Below are 16,823 nucleotides of genomic sequence, written 5' to 3'. Positions count from 1 at the left end.
AGATGATCCAGAATCTCAGAAATAGAATGGAAGCACGGATTGAGAAAATACAAGAAATGTTTAACAAAGACCCAGAAGAACTAAAGAACAAACAAACGAAGTTGAACAACACAATAACTGAAATGAAAAATAAACTAGAAGGAATCAATAGCAGAATAACTGAGGCAGAAGAACGAATAAGTGAGCTGGAAGACAAAACAGTGGAAATAACTGCCAAGGAGCAGAATAAAGAAAAAAGAATGAAAAGAATAGAAGACAATATCAGATCGCTCTGGAACAACACTAAACGCACCAACATTCAAATTATAGGGGTCCCAGAAGAAGAAGAAGAGAAAAAGAAGGGGTCTGAGAAAATATTTTAAGAGATTATAGTGGAAAACTTCCCTAACGTGGGAAAGGAAATAGTCACCTAAGTCCAGGAAGCACAGAGAGTCCCATACAGGATAAACCCTAGGAGAAACACACCAAGACACATACTAAAACTAACAAAAATTAAATACAAAGAAAAAATATTAAAAGCAGCAAGGGGAAAACAAAAAATAGCATACAATAGAATCCCCAAAAGGTTAACAGCTGATTTTTCAGCACAAACTCTGCAAGCAAGAAGGGAGTGGCAAGGTATACTTGAAGTGATGAAAGACAAAAACCTACAACCAAGACTGCTCTGCCCAGCAATGATCTTATTCAGATTTGATGGAGAAATTAAAAGCTTTTCAGACAAGCAAAAGCTAAGAGAATTCAGCACCACCAAACCAGCTCTACAACAAATGTTAAAGAAACTTCTCTAGGTGAGAAACACAAGAGAAGAAAAAGACCTACAAAAATAAACCCAAAACAATTAAGAAAATGGTAATAGGAACATACATATCGATAATTACCTTAAATGTAAATGGATTAAATAGTCCAACCAAAAGACACAGACTTGCTGAATAGATACAAAAACAAGATCCATATATATGCTGTCTACAAGAGACGCACTTCAGATGTAGGGACACGTACAGGCGGAAAGTGAGGGGATGGAAAAACATATTGCATGCAAATGGAAATCAAAAGAAAGCTGCAGTAGCAATACTCGTATCAGATAAAACAGACTCGAAAATAATGTTACAAGAGATAAGGACGGACACTACATGATGATCAAGGGATCAATCCAAGAAGAAGATATAACAATTATAAATGTTTATGCACCCAACATAGGAGCACCTCAGTACATAGGCAAATGCTAACAACCAGGAAAGGAGAAATTGACAGTAACACAATAATAGTAGGGGACTTTAACAACCCACTTATCCAATGGACAGATCATCCAAACAGAAAAGAAACACAAGCTTTAAATGACACAATAGACCAGATATATATAATTGATATTTATACAACATTCCACCCAAAAGTGGCAGAATACACTTTTTTTTCAGGTGCACACAGAACATTCTCCAGGATAGATCACATCATGGGTCACAAATCAAGCCTCGGAAAATTTAAGAAAATTGAAATCATATCAAGCATCTTTTCTGACCACAACGCTATGAGATTGGAAATCAGTTATAGGAAAAAGACTGTAAAAAACACAAATACATGGAAGCTAAACAGTGCCACTACTAAGTAACCAAGAGATCACTGAAGAAATCAAAGAAGAAATTAAAAAATACATAGAAACAAATGACAGCAGAAACACAACCGAAAACCTATGGGATGAAGCAAAAGGCGTTCTAAGAGCGAAGTTTATGGCAATTCAGTCTCACCTCAAGAAACAAGAAAAGTCTCAATCTAACCCTACACCTGAGGGAAGTAGAGAAAGAAGAACAAAGAAAACACAAAGTCAGTAGAAGGAAAGAAATCATAAATATCAGAGCAGAAATAAATGAAATAGGAACGAAGAAAACAATAGCAAAGATCAATAAAACTAAAAGCTAGTTCTTTGAGAAGAAAAACAAAATTGATAAACCCTTAGCCAGACTCACCAAGAAAAAAAGGGAGGGGATGCAAATCAATAAAATTAGAAATGAAAAAGAAGAAATCACAACTGACACCCCAGAAATACAAAGGATTATTAGAGACTACTACAAAAAACTATATGCCAGAAAAATGGACAACCATGAAGAAATGGACAAATTCTTGGAAAGGTACAATTTTAGCAGAAACACAACCGAAAACCTATGGGATGAAGCAAAAGGCGTTCTAAGAGCGAAGTTTATGGCAATTCAGTCTCACCTCAAGAAACAAGAAAAGTCTCAATCTAACCCTACACCTGAGGGAAGTAGAGAAAGAAGAACAAAGAAAACACAAAGTCAGTAGAAGGAAAGAAATCATAAATATCAGAGCAGAAATAAATGAAATAGGAACGAAGAAAACAATAGCAAAGATCAATAAAACTAAAAGCTAGTTCTTTGAGAAGAAAAACAAAATTGATAAACCCTTAGCCAGACTCACCAAGAAAAAAAGGGAGGGGATGCAAATCAATAAAATTAGAAATGAAAAAGAAGAAATCACAACTGACACCCCAGAAATACAAAGGATTATTAGAGACTACTACAAAAAACTATATGCCAGAAAAATGGACAACCATGAAGAAATGGACAAATTCTTGGAAAGGTACAATTTTCCAAGACAGAACTAGGAAGAATTAGAAAATATAAACAGACCTACTGCAAGTAATGAAATTAAAACTGTAATTAAAAATCTTCCAACAAACAAAAGTCCAGGGCCAGATGGCTTCACAGGTGAATTCTATCAAACATTTAGAGAAGAGCTAACACCCATCCTTCTCCAACTCTTCCAAAAGATAGCAGAGGGGGGAACACTCCCAAACTCATTCTATGAGGCCACCATCACCCTGATACCAAAACCAGACAAAGATACTACAAAAAAAGAAAATTATAGACCAATATCACTGATGAACATAACCACAAAAATCCTCAACAAAATACTAACAAACAGGATCCAACAACATATTAAAAGGATCATACACCATGATCTAGTGGGATTTATCCCAGGGATGCAAGGATTCTTCAGTATACGCAAACCAATCAATGTGATACACCATATTAACAAATTAACGATTAAAAAGCGTATGATCATCTCAATCGATGCAGAAAAAGCTTTTGACAAAATTCAACACCCATTTATAAAAACTCTCCAGAAAATGGGCAAACCCATTTTCTGGAAATAATCCCATTTACCATTGCAACAAAGAATAAAATACCTAGGAATAAACCTACCTAAGGGGACAAAATACTTCTACCCAGAAAACCATAAAGCACTGATGAAAGAAATCAAAGATGATGTAAACAGATGGAGAAATATACCATGTTCTTGGATTGGAAGAATCAATATTGTGAAAATGACTATACTACCCAAAGCAATCTACAGATTCAGTGCAATCCCTATCAAACTATCAATGGCATTCTTCACAGAATTAGTGCAAAAAATTTTACAATTTGTATGGAAACACAAAAGACCCCGAATAGCCGAAGCAATCTTGAGAAAGAAAAACAGAGCTGTAAGAATCAGGCTCCCTGACTTCAAACTATACTACAAAGCTAGAGTAATCAAGACAGTATGGTACTGGCACAAAAACAGAAATACAGATCAATGGAACAGTATAGAAAGCCCAGAGATAAACCCATGCACATATAGTCACGTAATCTATGACAGAGGAGGCAAGAACATACAATGGAGAAAAGACAGCCTCTTCAATAAGTGGTGCTGTGAAAACTGGACAGCTACATGTAAAAGAATGAAATCAACACTCCCTAACACCATACACAAAAATAAACTCAAAATGGATTAGAGACCTAAATGTAAGACCAGACACTATAAAACGCTTAGAGGAAAACATAGGAAAAACACTCTTTGACATAAAACACAGCAATATCTTTTTTTTTTTTTTTTTTTTTTTTTTTTTTGCGGTACGTGGCCCTCTCACTGTTGTGGCCTCTCCCGTTGTGGAGCACAGGCTCCGGACGCGCAAGCTTAGCGGCCATGGCTCACAGGCCTAGCCGCTCCACGGCATGTGGGATCTTTCCGGACCGGGGCACAAACCCGTGTCCCCTGCATCGGCAGCCGGGCTCTCAACCACTGCACCACCAGGGAAGCCCCACAACAAGATCTTTTTTGTCCGGCCTCCTAGAGTAATGAAGATAAAAATAAACAAATGGGACCTAATTAAAGTTAAAAGCTTTTGCACAGCAAAGGAAACCATAATCAAGATGAAAAGACAACCCTCAGAATGGGAGAAAATATTTGCAAATGAAACAATGGACAAAGGATTAATCTCCAAAATATACAAACAGGTCATGGAGCTCAATATTGAAAAACAAACAATCCAGTTAAAAAATGGGCGGAAGACCTAAATAGACATTTCACCAAGGAAGACATACAGATGGCCAAGAGGCACATGAAAAGATGCTCAACATCACTAATTATTAGCAAAGTGCAAATGAAAACTACAATGAGATATCACCTCACACCAGTCAGAATGGCCATTATCAAAAAATCTAGAAACAGTAAATACTGGAAAGGGTGTGGTGAAAGGGAACCCTCCTGCACTGTTGGTGGGAAGGTAAATTGATACAACCACTATGGAGAACAGTATAAAGGTTCCTTAAAAAACTAAAAATAGAACTACCATATGATCCAGCAATCCCACTATTGGGCATATACCCTGAGAAAACCATAATTCAAAAAGAGACATGTATCACAATGTTCATTGCAGCACTATTTACAATAGCCAGACATGAAAGCAACCTAAATGTTCATCGACAGATGAATGGATAAAGAAGATGTGGCACATATATACAATGGAATATTACTCAGCCATAAAAAGAAACGAAATTGAGTTATTTGTAGTGAAGTGGATGGACCTAGAGTCTGTCATACAAAGTGAAGTAAGTCAGAAAGAGAAAAACAAATACCGTATGCTAACACATATATATGGAATCAAAAAAAAAATGGTACTGCTGAACCTAGTGGCAGGGCAGGAATAAAATCGTAAACATAGAAATGGAATTGAGGACACGGGGCGGGCGGGAAACTGGGGCAAAGTGAGAGTAGCATCGACATATGTACACTACCAAATGTGAAATAGATAGCTAGTGGGAAGCAACTGCATAGCACAGGGAGGTCAGCTCGGTGCTTTGCAATGACCTAGAGGGGTGGGATGTGGAGGGTGGGAGGGAGGCTCACGAAGGAGGGGATATGAGGATATATGTATACATATGGCTGATTTGCTTTGTTATACAGCAGAAATGAACACAGTGTTGTGAAGCAATTATGCTCCAATAAAGTATTTTTAAAAAAAAATAAAAAAATAGTTTTTTGTCTCATTATATATTGAGTTGGAACAATAAAGATGTATTTTTAAAAAAAAATAAAAAAATAGTTTTTTGTCTCATTATATATTGAGTTGGAATATTTTGAAATTTTGAAGTAAAAATAGACTAGAACTAATCATGTCTTTAGGTAAAAGGTTTTTTTAATGGTTTGACTTCACCTGTGAAGAAATTAAAGAGAAACTTGTTTCATTTATAAGTAGCATTTTTATGGTGGTTCTAAAAGTAAAATATATGATAATGTTTGTAATGAAATTAATTTATTATATGAGTAATGTATCTAAACGAACAGGTTATACCATATGGGGAAAGAGATGTTTTTGATTCTTGTGTAATAGAACACTAGTAACCAGAGTATTACCTGGAAATAATCATTTGTTGGTTGTCTTTTCTTCTGTCTCACATTTGCTGCCTTTCACTATTTTGCTTCAAAATTCTTGATTCTTCCATTCATCAGATAGTTGTATGAGTTTGGACAACCACAAGCAGTTAAGTTGCTAAATTACTGGTTATATAGAATACCTACCAAAAATGTGTCTATGTTGTCTTGTGACTTCATTTGATACTGTGGCTGGGCAATTTATGTGGAGTAATGAGACTTTGGATGCTTGATGTTTGCTGTAGGCATTTTCGGAGAGTTCTCTTAAAGTCACTTCAAAAGGATCTACATGAGGAAATGAACTACATCACGGCAATAATTGAGGAACAGCCCAAAAACTATCAAGTTTGGTAAGATGAAAATAGGAAGGAAATAAGTCACTATGCTAATGGTACCTGCCAATGGGTGACGAAACCATAGGGAATTGTTTGTTTCTTTATAATTACAGTGCTTGCATTGGAGCTAATGTCACCAGTCTTAACAGTGTTGTTGGGAGTAACTGAGATAACTTTATGTTTAGTGCTTGAAGTGGTGCTTGACCCATAGTTAACACTCAAATGTTTGCTGCCGTAATTATTTCAGACTTCGACATTAGCACGTAATAATAGTACTAGAGTCCGGAAAAAATTTGAGTGAAAAATCTGAAAAAATGTTTCTATTCAGTGTGTTATAAAATGACTCTCTGGTATTTCATCTTTTATTCATTTGTTTATTAAAAATTTTTTATTGATGTTGGGGGTACAAAGATGAATGAGGGCTTCCCTGGTGGTGCAGTGGTTGAGAGTCCGCCTGCCGATGCAGGGGACGCGGGTTCGTGCCCTGGTCCGGGAAGATCCCACATGCCATGGAGCGGCTGGGCCCGTGAGCCATGGCCGCTGAGCCTGCGCGTCCGGAGCCTGTGCTCCGCAACAGGAGAGGCCACAACAGTGAGAGGCCTGCGTACCGCAAAAAAAAAAAAAAAAAAAAGATGAATGAGACACTGTCTAAAAGGGAAAGCAAATAATAAAACCAGTTATTTTACGGAGCAGTGTGAAAAATATAATGGTAGAGTTTTTTACAGTGTGTATTTTTTCTAAAAATTAAGCCCCTAAATTAGCTTAGACAAGAGGATGGGGGAGCAGGACACAGTGGGGGAAAAGAGAAGTTATGGAACAGAAGGACAGAGAACAAATAGGAAAGAAAGAAAGAGTCCGGACAGTACCCAGCATTTAGTGAGCCTCCCATGAATGGTAGCGACTGTGGTGATGGAGGTGACGGTCGAGGAAGAGAAGGAGGAGAGAAGGAGGTGACGTTGCCGTGGTCATGGTGAAGGAGAAGCAGCAGCGTGATGTCTGTCAAGAGCTGTCTCCACTTCTGTGCCACTGACTGCCTGCTCTTCATGCAGGGCTTGCCTCCATTTGATGTTTTTCCAATGTAATGACTGGCACACACACCACCCTGTCTTTATGCCTGAGATTTAAGGATGATTTCTGAGAAGAAAGACTGCTGAGGCAAAGAGAATATTCTGGGGAGAAGAGGCATGAAAGAGCTTGGTGCACTCCAGGAACTGCATGTAATTCCATGTGATTAGAGTACATTTGGGGGCCCTAGGACGAGATCATAAAGGGCCTTATGAACATTGGTAGAGGTTTGGGGATTGATCTTAGCTGCAGTGGAGAGCTCCTGACAAATTTTAATTAAGGAAGTAGTATGATGAGATTTGTGTCTTAGGAGCTTTACCCTGACAGCAGGGTGGAGGATAGCGGAACAGGCTCATGGTTCTGGCGGGCCATGGCAGTGTGGGAGCCAGGGGAGAGTGTGGTATATGGGAGAGAGAAGGGTAGATGTGAGAGAGGTTTTGGAGGCAGAAGCAACAGGCTTTGAAGTTAAACTTATCAGGGGAGTGACAGAGAAGAATGGTGTCTATATTTTTGGCTTGACCGTTGGGTGAATGGTGGTGCTGACCACTTGGGGAATTTTGGGAAACAAAGCAGCACATTTTGGGGAAAGAAGGGTGGATTCAGTACTAGACACGTAGACTTTGATGTGCTTATGGAAAACCTGGGTGAAGTTGTCGTCGTCCAGTAAGTGATTGAAAAATGCTTCTCTGGAGTGGCAGTCACAGCTCTGGATGAGGGTGCTCAGGGAGAATTAGAGAAGGCTGGGGACAGAACACTGGTGAGCATCAGCGGCTGAGAGGCAGAGAGGTGGTCCAGGACGACTGAGGAAGGAAACCAGAAGTCAGTGTCCTCACAGAAACCAAGAGAAGGGAGAGTTTCAGGAAGAAAGGGGTGGATGGCAGTGTCAGCTACTACCGAGAGGTCGAGGAGAGCAAGGGCTAGAGATGACCCGTGGGATTGTTAGGTAGGCGGTTGCCAGTGACTGGTCTTGGCACGAGCAGTCCTCCCACCAGGGGCGGGGCGGGGCGGGGCGGGGGTGGGAAGAGGAGAGGAGCCACGGAGCAGTGCTTGAATCACTAACGGGAGATGCAGCTGGCTGTTGAGAAAGAAGACGGAGCAAGCAGCTAGTCAGGGCTGTGTCTTTGGGTTCTGTTTTTCCAAAGTGGCAAAGACTTCATGGTGTGGGGAGAGTTACTAGAAGGAGAGAAGGTGAGAATTCTGGAGAAGAGGGGGAGAGAGTAAGGGCTTGCTTGGAGTTGGGAAGAGAACCAACACATGGGTTAGCCTTCGGAGAAGGAACGGCTCCCCAGCTGTGGACACGTGTGGAGAGTGAACTGCTCTCTGGCCCAGCTGGCTAATAATAATCTGCATGATCAAATACGGTCGTTAAGGAGTACAAACCATAAGTAGATACTTAATTTTCAAAGAATTAGAACATTAGATCTGACAGTGAGTAACTGAACATTAGGCAAAGCATGGAAGTGCTAGCTGTTGTGGATTTCCATTTGTAGAATTTTAAACAACTTTACCTCTGTAGCTTTCTTTGGAAGTGCACGATGGTTGCATTCCTGAGAAATTGCCTTATGAAAGAGTTGTTTTATTGACAAAAGTGATTAGCTAGAGAGTTTCAGTCCCTCGTTTAAAAGGCATTGACCCTTCGGAATTAAGGTGCTTTTATATAAATATTTGGAGGTTGTAGCTCCAGAAGGGAGTTCCCTGGTGGTCTAGTGGTTAGGATTCGGCGCTTCCACTGCCGTGGCCCAGATTCAGTACCTGGTCGGGGAACTGAGATCCCACAAGCTGTGTGTTGCGGCCAAAAAAAAAAAAAAAAAAAAAATCCGGAAAAGTACTTGAAGAGATATATAAACTATGAACCATTTTATCTTAAAAGAAAAAAAAATCCAGACATCACAAGCATTCTCAGCATTTGATTACATCTAGTTTTTGCTGAAGAGAAGTAGCTTCCTTTTCAGGACACTGCAGATTCTGTCATTAACACGTTGTCACCTATCTTTATGAAAAACAAAATATAACCCAGAGCGGGCTTCCCTGGTGACTCAGTGGATAAGAATCCACCTGTCAATGCAGGAGACACGAGTTCGAGCCCTGGTCCGGGAAGATCCCACATGCCACAGAGCAGCTAAGCCCGTGCACCACAGCTACTGAGCCTGGGCTCGAGAGCCTGCATGCCACAACTACTGAGCCCACGTGCTGCAACTACTGAAGCGCACATGCCTAGAGCCCGTGCTCTGCAACAAGAGAAGCCACCACAATGAGAAGCCCGCGCACTGCAACGAAGAGTAGCCCCTGCTCGCCGCAACTAGAGAAAGCCTGTGTGCAGCAACGAAGACCCAACACAGCCAAAAATAAATAAAATTTTAAAAATATAAAAAGAAAAAAAGAAACCCAGAGCAGCTGCTGTTGGAAACCTAGCAGTTTTTAATTACAGTACATTTTAAATTGCCCACTCCGCTAGTTGCTGTCATAACTAGTATAGTACAAGTAATGCAAATCCTGTATGCCAGGTCACTTTTTGAAAAGTTTGAAAAATTATGTTGTAAGATCAAACCCCTGTATTTAATTAATACTCTTTAAATAATAGAACATCAGAGAGAGCTTATTAGTATTTTGTTCTGAGAAGTCATTTTGACACACTGGAGGACCTAATTCTTAAGTTTTTCCTGAATTATAGAATTTACCAGTAACCTGGAAAAATAAATTATTACTGTGCTCACTGACTTGGAAGACTGCTTAAATTATTTGGAAACCGTTTCCTCTAGGATCTTCCTCTTGGTAGTATCTTGCCTTCTTAATATTCTCTAAGATGAATTTTTAAATTTTCCATGCATGTAGAATAGGTCACCCATTAAACATTAAATCTTTCCCCTTTCCCGCATCATCCCTGCTCACTTTTAGTATAATGAGTACTATTGGGTTTTTTTTAAAAAACAGCTTCACTGAGATATAATTCACATATCATACTATTTACCCATTTAAGGGGTATATATGTGCAGCCATCACCACAGTGGATTTTAGAACATTTTCACTAATAGATTTTTATAGATATTTCAGCTAAAGAAAATTATAAAAATAGAACCCAATAGAGAACTCTTAGAAGTATTTTCCTGGTACAGAAACTCCTCTTTTGACAGACTTGCAACTTGTCATAGCTACTTGTCAGAGAAGAAGTGAATTCCATTCTGCCCCCAAACTGGTAGAATAAGAAGTTGCTTGAATGGTGGCATTTAGGACTTAAGGAAAACTGACAGCATGTTGATAACCAGAGGGGCTTCCATACTTGATAAAATAGTATCACATTTCCCATAATCTCATTGTGACATCTGGGCATGTTGAAAAATTCTTTCACACGGTATTGTGGTTGTCAAGAGGTTACTGTACTTTCAGATTTAGCTTGAGATAAACCTTCTTTAAGCTCTTATTATCTGGTTTCATTTTACGTGCAAATCACTGTTTTATGTTTCTCAGCTGTTACTTAGTGTTCTGAAATTTTTTTCTCTTAGTGTTTATTCTGTAGTACCTTTTCTTTCTAGTAGGGTCTTGAGAATTAGAGATAAATTGCTGTTTCTTGAGTGTCCCTCCACATCACCTAACACATGCAGCTGATACTTTCGTTTTGGGGTAAATTAACACGAAACTTCTTCTCTCGACTTTAGGCATCATAGGCGAGTGCTAGTGGAATGGCTGAGAGACCCATCTCAGGAGCTTGAGTTTATTGCTGATATTCTTAATCAGGATGCAAAGAATTATCATGCCTGGCAACATCGACAATGGGTTATTCAGGTATTGCCTTTCTTGTGTTTTACAGATTTTTATTTCTTTAACTGAAGTAAATAATTACTATTAAATTGTAGTATACTTAAACTGAAACACACATGTAGATCATTACAAACAATATATAATGATTAAGAATTATTCAGATACTTAATTAAACTTGACATCCTTCATGTTGGTTAACCTTTATAATCTCTTTGGATACGTTGGTGAGTAACTTCACATTAAAGAAGAATAATAGTGACTTTTTAAATACTTTTTGGATTGAATTTGTGTCACGTATTTGCTAGCAAATTGAATAGAAAAAGTAGTTGTAAATTTTTAATACAGATGTTATTTTAATTAACAAGGACATATTACATATTACGGTTTTGCATGCATAAACTTTGAAATATGATTTTACAGTAACTGTTGTATGTTTTATTTCTGCCCACTTGTTAAAATTTTATGCTAAATCCTGAAGAGAAGAAAACAGTTATGGGACTTCCCTGGCGGTCCACTGGTTAAGATTTCGCCTTACAGTGCAGGGGGTGCAAGTTCGATCCCTGTTCGGGGAGCTAAGATCCCCCATACCTTGGGGCCAAAAAACAAACCATAAAACAGAAGCAATATTGTAACAAATTCAATGAAGACTTTTAAAAATTGGTCCACATCAAAAAAATCTTAAAAAAAAAAAAGAAAATAGTTATAACTCCCACTCTGGGCATTTTTATTTATTCCAGCAAACAATTGTAGTGTTGTGTCCGGTGAATTTTTTCCAGGGATTGCTACTTTCTGCACTATTCATTATACCAAGAGTATTTCACCAAAAAATTTATTGCTTAAAAATTTAAACTTTTCCAAATTTGATTCAAGGAATACATTTTCTAAAGACATTTAGTATTTTTATTTTTTTATGAAATTCTAGTTTTTTGCTAGTATCAAATAAGCAATATAGCTCCGTTAGCTTTTTCATAGTTAACGTCCCCAACTTTTGTGACCTTTGTACGTTTTGACCTTTTATTCCTTTTTCAAATTGTCTTTGTTGGTTCTCTCCATAATTTTTAAAATTAAAACAGCTTTGTAATGTAAAAATTTATATCTAAATCCAATTGTATATTTATCTACATGTATTTTAGCATTTTTGAATACTTCCCTTTTATTTAATATATGTAATAATGTCAAATCACATCAAATTAATATACAGTAGTACAGTTAATCATTGTCTTATTACTGAGTTTGGTTTCTTCCTTCCACATTTTTACCGTAAACAATGCATAAGCATTTAGTTAGATATACTTTCTTTTTTTTTCTTTTGATTTAATTCTTAGAGTAGTTCTTGGGTCAAAGTTAAAACATGCTGCTTGGCATCTAAATTGTTTTCCACAAGATGCTACTGAATGACAGCCACTCTGGCTGCTCACTCTCACTTCCTAATTTTTCCTTCCTCATCGCCATTCCCGTCTTTGATGACTTTTCTTTCCCCACCATTTCCTTGACCTTCAGCATCCCTCTCCTCCAAATATGTGATGAGTCCATGTCTTCAGTTCTACCTGCTTAGCTTTGCTGAAGTTTTATTTATTTATTTTTGTTGTTAATAAATGATAGGACATTTCTAATTGGATGTTTTATTTTGTATTTTCTTTTAGGAATTTAAACTTTGGGATAATGAGCTGCAGTATGTAGACCAACTTCTCAAAGAGGATGTGAGAAATAACTCTGTCTGGAACCAAAGATACTTCGTAATTTCTAACACCACGGGCTACAATGATCGTGCTGTATTGGAGAGAGAAGTCCAGTTAGTAATCTTCACTTGTTCGCTCATTAAAAGAATATTTGTGTGCCTACCATGTCTCATGTTACTACTGAGATACAGGGCATAAAGGCGTTGGGATACAGCAAAGAGCAAGATTGCCCCAATCTTACCCTCATGGAAGTAATAGGACAGAATACTTAGGTGAAACCTATAATGATAAATTTACGAATAATATAGTGTATAGCAGCAGTCCCCAAGCTTTTTGGCACCAGGGACTGGTTTCGTGGAAGACAGTTCTTTCACGGATCGGGGGTGGGGTGGGGCCGGTGGCGGGAATGGTTCAGGTGGTAATGTGAACGATGCGGAGTGGTCCACGGCCGGGGGGTTGGGGGCCCCTGGTGTATAGTAAACCTTTACTTTGTAGTGCCTTAAGTTTCTTGAAATATTGTTGCTACTGTAGATTGAGAAGAACTCAGATTTCATAGTGTCTAGGAAGCTTTATTTTAAAACTATCTCATTAAATTTTAGATAACAGTCCCCAGATGCCATGTTACTCTAGTGCAGGGTTTGGGCCAATGAATCTGTTGTCCTGTGCATTACAGGATGTGTGGCTGCATTCTCAGCCTTTAGGCCCTATATCTCAGTAGTAAACCCCACCCCAGCCCAAATCGCCCCCAGTTGAAAACTGCTCTAGCATACAAAATGCTGTTATAAGATCTAGAAATTTCTGAATTGGCATGAATTTCTATGTTCTATCCATAAACCTCTTTTCTGACTTTGTCTAATTTGTCTCAGTGTCTTGTTTGAAATTTGAATATGTTTACTGTCTTTATAGCCTGATGAGATCATAGTCATATTTTAATTATAAAAGTTGTTTCAACAGCTCCTAGGAAGAGCTGATTTTATGGTACATCTGCCTCTCATCTCCCTTGCCCTTACTTCTGCTTGGATCAGGGCAGTTGGCTCTAATTTTATCTGTTCTATATATAGGGGTCTGGTGATTTAAATTTTAAAAAAGCACACACACACAGTCTCCAATCTAGTGTCCTATATTAACTCTCTTCTCCAGGCTTCTTTATAATATTCATAATTTTCGTAATGCTGAATGAGTTTGTTATTACTTTCTGTGAAAAAAAATGCTGTTAAAACAGCACTGCAACAAAACTAAGATTACTAAACTTTAGTCAGTGACTAACTCATTTGAGCAAGTATTTAGTGAAGCAAAGTTCTGTAACTCCCTTGGAATTTTTTGTAACTGGATCTAAATTACAATTAATAATCCGGTTAAGGGGAAGAGAAAAGTAGGGAGTGTCCGTTTGGAATGGAATCACATCATAGTTTGCAGGTACTCTTGTTTTGGAGTATAAGAAATATGCAGTTGTTGGTTTCTCATTTTTATTCTTTGTCTATATAATCTCCATGCTTGTCTATTTTTTATTATAGCTTCCAAGATTATTTAGTTCTCCTTTTTCAATGAGTAATGATTTTTCTAGCATAAGTAGATCTTAGACATTTTCCCCAAGATTGCTTCAGCCAAAAAAGGACAGTCTCCTTGTTGTAGCTGACATTTCCTTCAGAGGGAAAGCCTAAGTGAAAGGAAGTCTCCAACATTAACTTCTTTTCCATTTGTGAACTGAGCCTTCGTATTACTTTGTAAACAAGAATTGACCATTGCAGCCACGAGGGCGTCTCTAATTCAGATATAACCTAGGGAGCTACCAAGTCCACCAGCAGAGATAAGTGAAAGCTCATGTCCAAGCTGTACCATCATCATAAGAAGACTGTTTCTCATTATTGCACTGCTCTTGCAGAGTTATACACATGTTTATTTGTGGTCTTTTTCTTACAGGTACACTCTGGAAATGATCAAACTAGTACCACATAATGAAAGTGCATGGAACTATTTGAAAGGGTAAGAGGTTGTTTTTGCTTTTTTTTTTTTTTTAACCTGCTAACATGAGTCATCATGGAATATGTTCCATAATCAGATTCCAAAAGGACACTAAAGAATTTTCTATTTTTCTGGATCTAAGAGCAGAAGTGTAACAGCGTTATGATAACACCCAAGAACAGTACCCTCTACCCTTTCCTTAACCTCCCAGGCACATACCAGCAGTTTTTAGAATAGTCCATGAGTAGACAGTGACACAATTTTAACTGCATTTACAAATTCTGGGCTCTTTATGTCACAGAACGGAACATACACACCAGTTTCTGTTCAGCTCAGAATCACGGGAAGACAAGACAAATCACTTACAAACAGATTGCACAGACACATAGCCACCCTTTCTGTCGTCATTTCCGGAGATCTCCTGTTACAAGTCTCACTCCTTAAATCAGCAAGGTTTCTCTTGCCACTGACATCACCCTGCTCCTTGTCAAACTTAAGGGTCTCCAAGGAAACAGGCCCAAAGAGCACAAAGCATGGAGCTCAGTCACATTTGGAGATCTGTCAGAGGTTGGGGCCTATAATATCTGGAGAGCTAAAGGGATGAATAACCATCTCAAGACACAGAAATGTCTCTCCTGTTTTTTCCTTCACTTTTAAGTTTAAGAAAATGGAGTTTTTTTCCTTTAATTTTGTATGTTGCAGTTTGACTTACAAATGATTATTTTTAAACTTCATTATTCTTTTTAGCTAATTTTACCCAGCTCTTAATTATGCATGATAAAGCTCACATTTAATTTAAAAATTTCATTTCAACCTCATTCAAAATGTTTCCTTTTCTTGCTTATATTACAGGGGTCATTTCCTTTTGATCTTTCTACTATTTTTGTTCTTCCTTCTCAAAATTGGGAATAATTTTTTTTTTTTAGGATTTTGCAGGATCGTGGTCTGTCCAAGTATCCCAACCTGTTAAATCAATTACTTGATTTACAACCAAGTCACAGTTCCCCCTACCTAATTGCCTTTCTTGTGGACATCTATGAAGACATGCTAGAAAACCAATGTGACAACAAGGAGGACATTCTTAATAAAGCATTAGAGGTAAGCTGGCAGGACTCAGCGATTTCTTCTTGGAGTCTCAAAGCTCGGTCTGCCCAGCGACACCAGTATTCATGCCCCTTTCAACACAGCCACTCAGAACTCCGTGCAGGGCTGTTCTGCTGTTTAGGGCGACACCCACATCACTAGTGCACATAGTATGTGACTCTAGTGGTGTATCCATGACCTGAATGAAACTGTACTAGTCCAAACGCATTTGCCCTAGGGATTGAATTACACGTTTCCTTTAATGAATTTTTGTTGTTCATTTTCAGTTATGTGAAATCCTAGCTAAAGAAAAGGACACTATAAGAAAGGAATATTGGAGATATATTGGAAGATCCCTTCAAAGCAAACACAGCACAGAAAGTGACCCACCTACAAATGTACAGCAATAACACCATCTAGAAGAACTTGATGGGATGCTTTTATTTTTCTAAGAGACTCTAACGCAGGAGTTAAAAACCAGAGCGATCATCCCCTTTGCCTGTGGTGTGAAACGTACATTACATGGGCACTGCTTTTTAACATGAACCCGGTGTGATGCTCCTGGGGTGCTGCTGCTGTTCAGACTGGTTCTGAGTGATTTGATTCTTGTTAAGCAGAGCGATTCAGGGGAGGGAGGAGAAACAGGAAGTCCCCAGAGGAACTTGGTAGCCTTTCAGCATTCACTGTATCCCCTTAGCAGCAACTGCCCTAAACGGTGTATGTGTCAGGATTTGCAGCGTTAATGTTTGCAGGCAACGCGTATGTGAAGGACATGAGTCACTTACATTTCAGTTCAGAAAGCAGGGAGTGCAGTTGTTACGTTAGAGCTGCTCTGCCACACTCACAGTATCTTGCTATCACTGTAACCAACTAATGCCAAAAGAATGGTTTTGTAATAAAATTATAGCTGTATCCTAAAACAATGCCATAGTGGTTTGACTTTTTAACTAGCATTTAACTATATACAGGGGACATTGTCTCGGCTTAGAAAAGCAATTGAGGAAGGATATATTGCTATAAAACTGAAGAAACCAGAAACATGACTATGTTAAAGGAAATGTAATTAAAATGTGAAGTGGTCAGTTCTTGACTACAAGCAACAAAATTCACTCAAGGTGGTTTAAAACTCACAGGGTTTATTGAGGTATATAGGTAGCTCGCAGAATAATTACCCGATCTGCCAAAATATGTCCCAAAACCCCACTGCAGAACTGGAGCATCACATTGCTGTTGC

At 38.4% G+C, this 16,823-nt stretch overlaps 1 protein-coding gene across 1 annotated transcript in view; it reads left to right on the top strand.

Moving 5' to 3' along the window:
- FNTA (farnesyltransferase, CAAX box, subunit alpha) overlaps positions 1–16,512 on the top strand; it is a 32,917-nt gene extending 16,405 nt beyond the window's left edge. The window contains exons 4-9 of the mRNA XM_007127107.3: positions 5,955–6,059; positions 10,763–10,889; positions 12,509–12,657; positions 14,465–14,527; positions 15,433–15,604; positions 15,877–16,512. Of these exons, the coding sequence (XP_007127169.2) occupies positions 5,955–6,059; positions 10,763–10,889; positions 12,509–12,657; positions 14,465–14,527; positions 15,433–15,604; positions 15,877–15,999 (739 nt within the window). The 3' untranslated portion in view covers positions 16,000–16,512. The remainder of the gene's footprint in view (positions 1–5,954; positions 6,060–10,762; positions 10,890–12,508; positions 12,658–14,464; positions 14,528–15,432; positions 15,605–15,876) is intronic.
- The last annotated feature ends 311 nt before the right edge of the window (positions 16,513–16,823 follow it).

Source organism: Physeter macrocephalus, chromosome 20 (assembly GCF_002837175.3).
Source record: "Physeter macrocephalus isolate SW-GA chromosome 20, ASM283717v5, whole genome shotgun sequence".
Lineage (NCBI taxonomy): Eukaryota > Metazoa > Chordata > Mammalia > Artiodactyla > Physeteridae > Physeter > Physeter macrocephalus.
The sequence above is the reverse complement of the archived record's forward strand: the minus strand, read 5'-3'. Positions and strand labels throughout refer to the sequence as shown.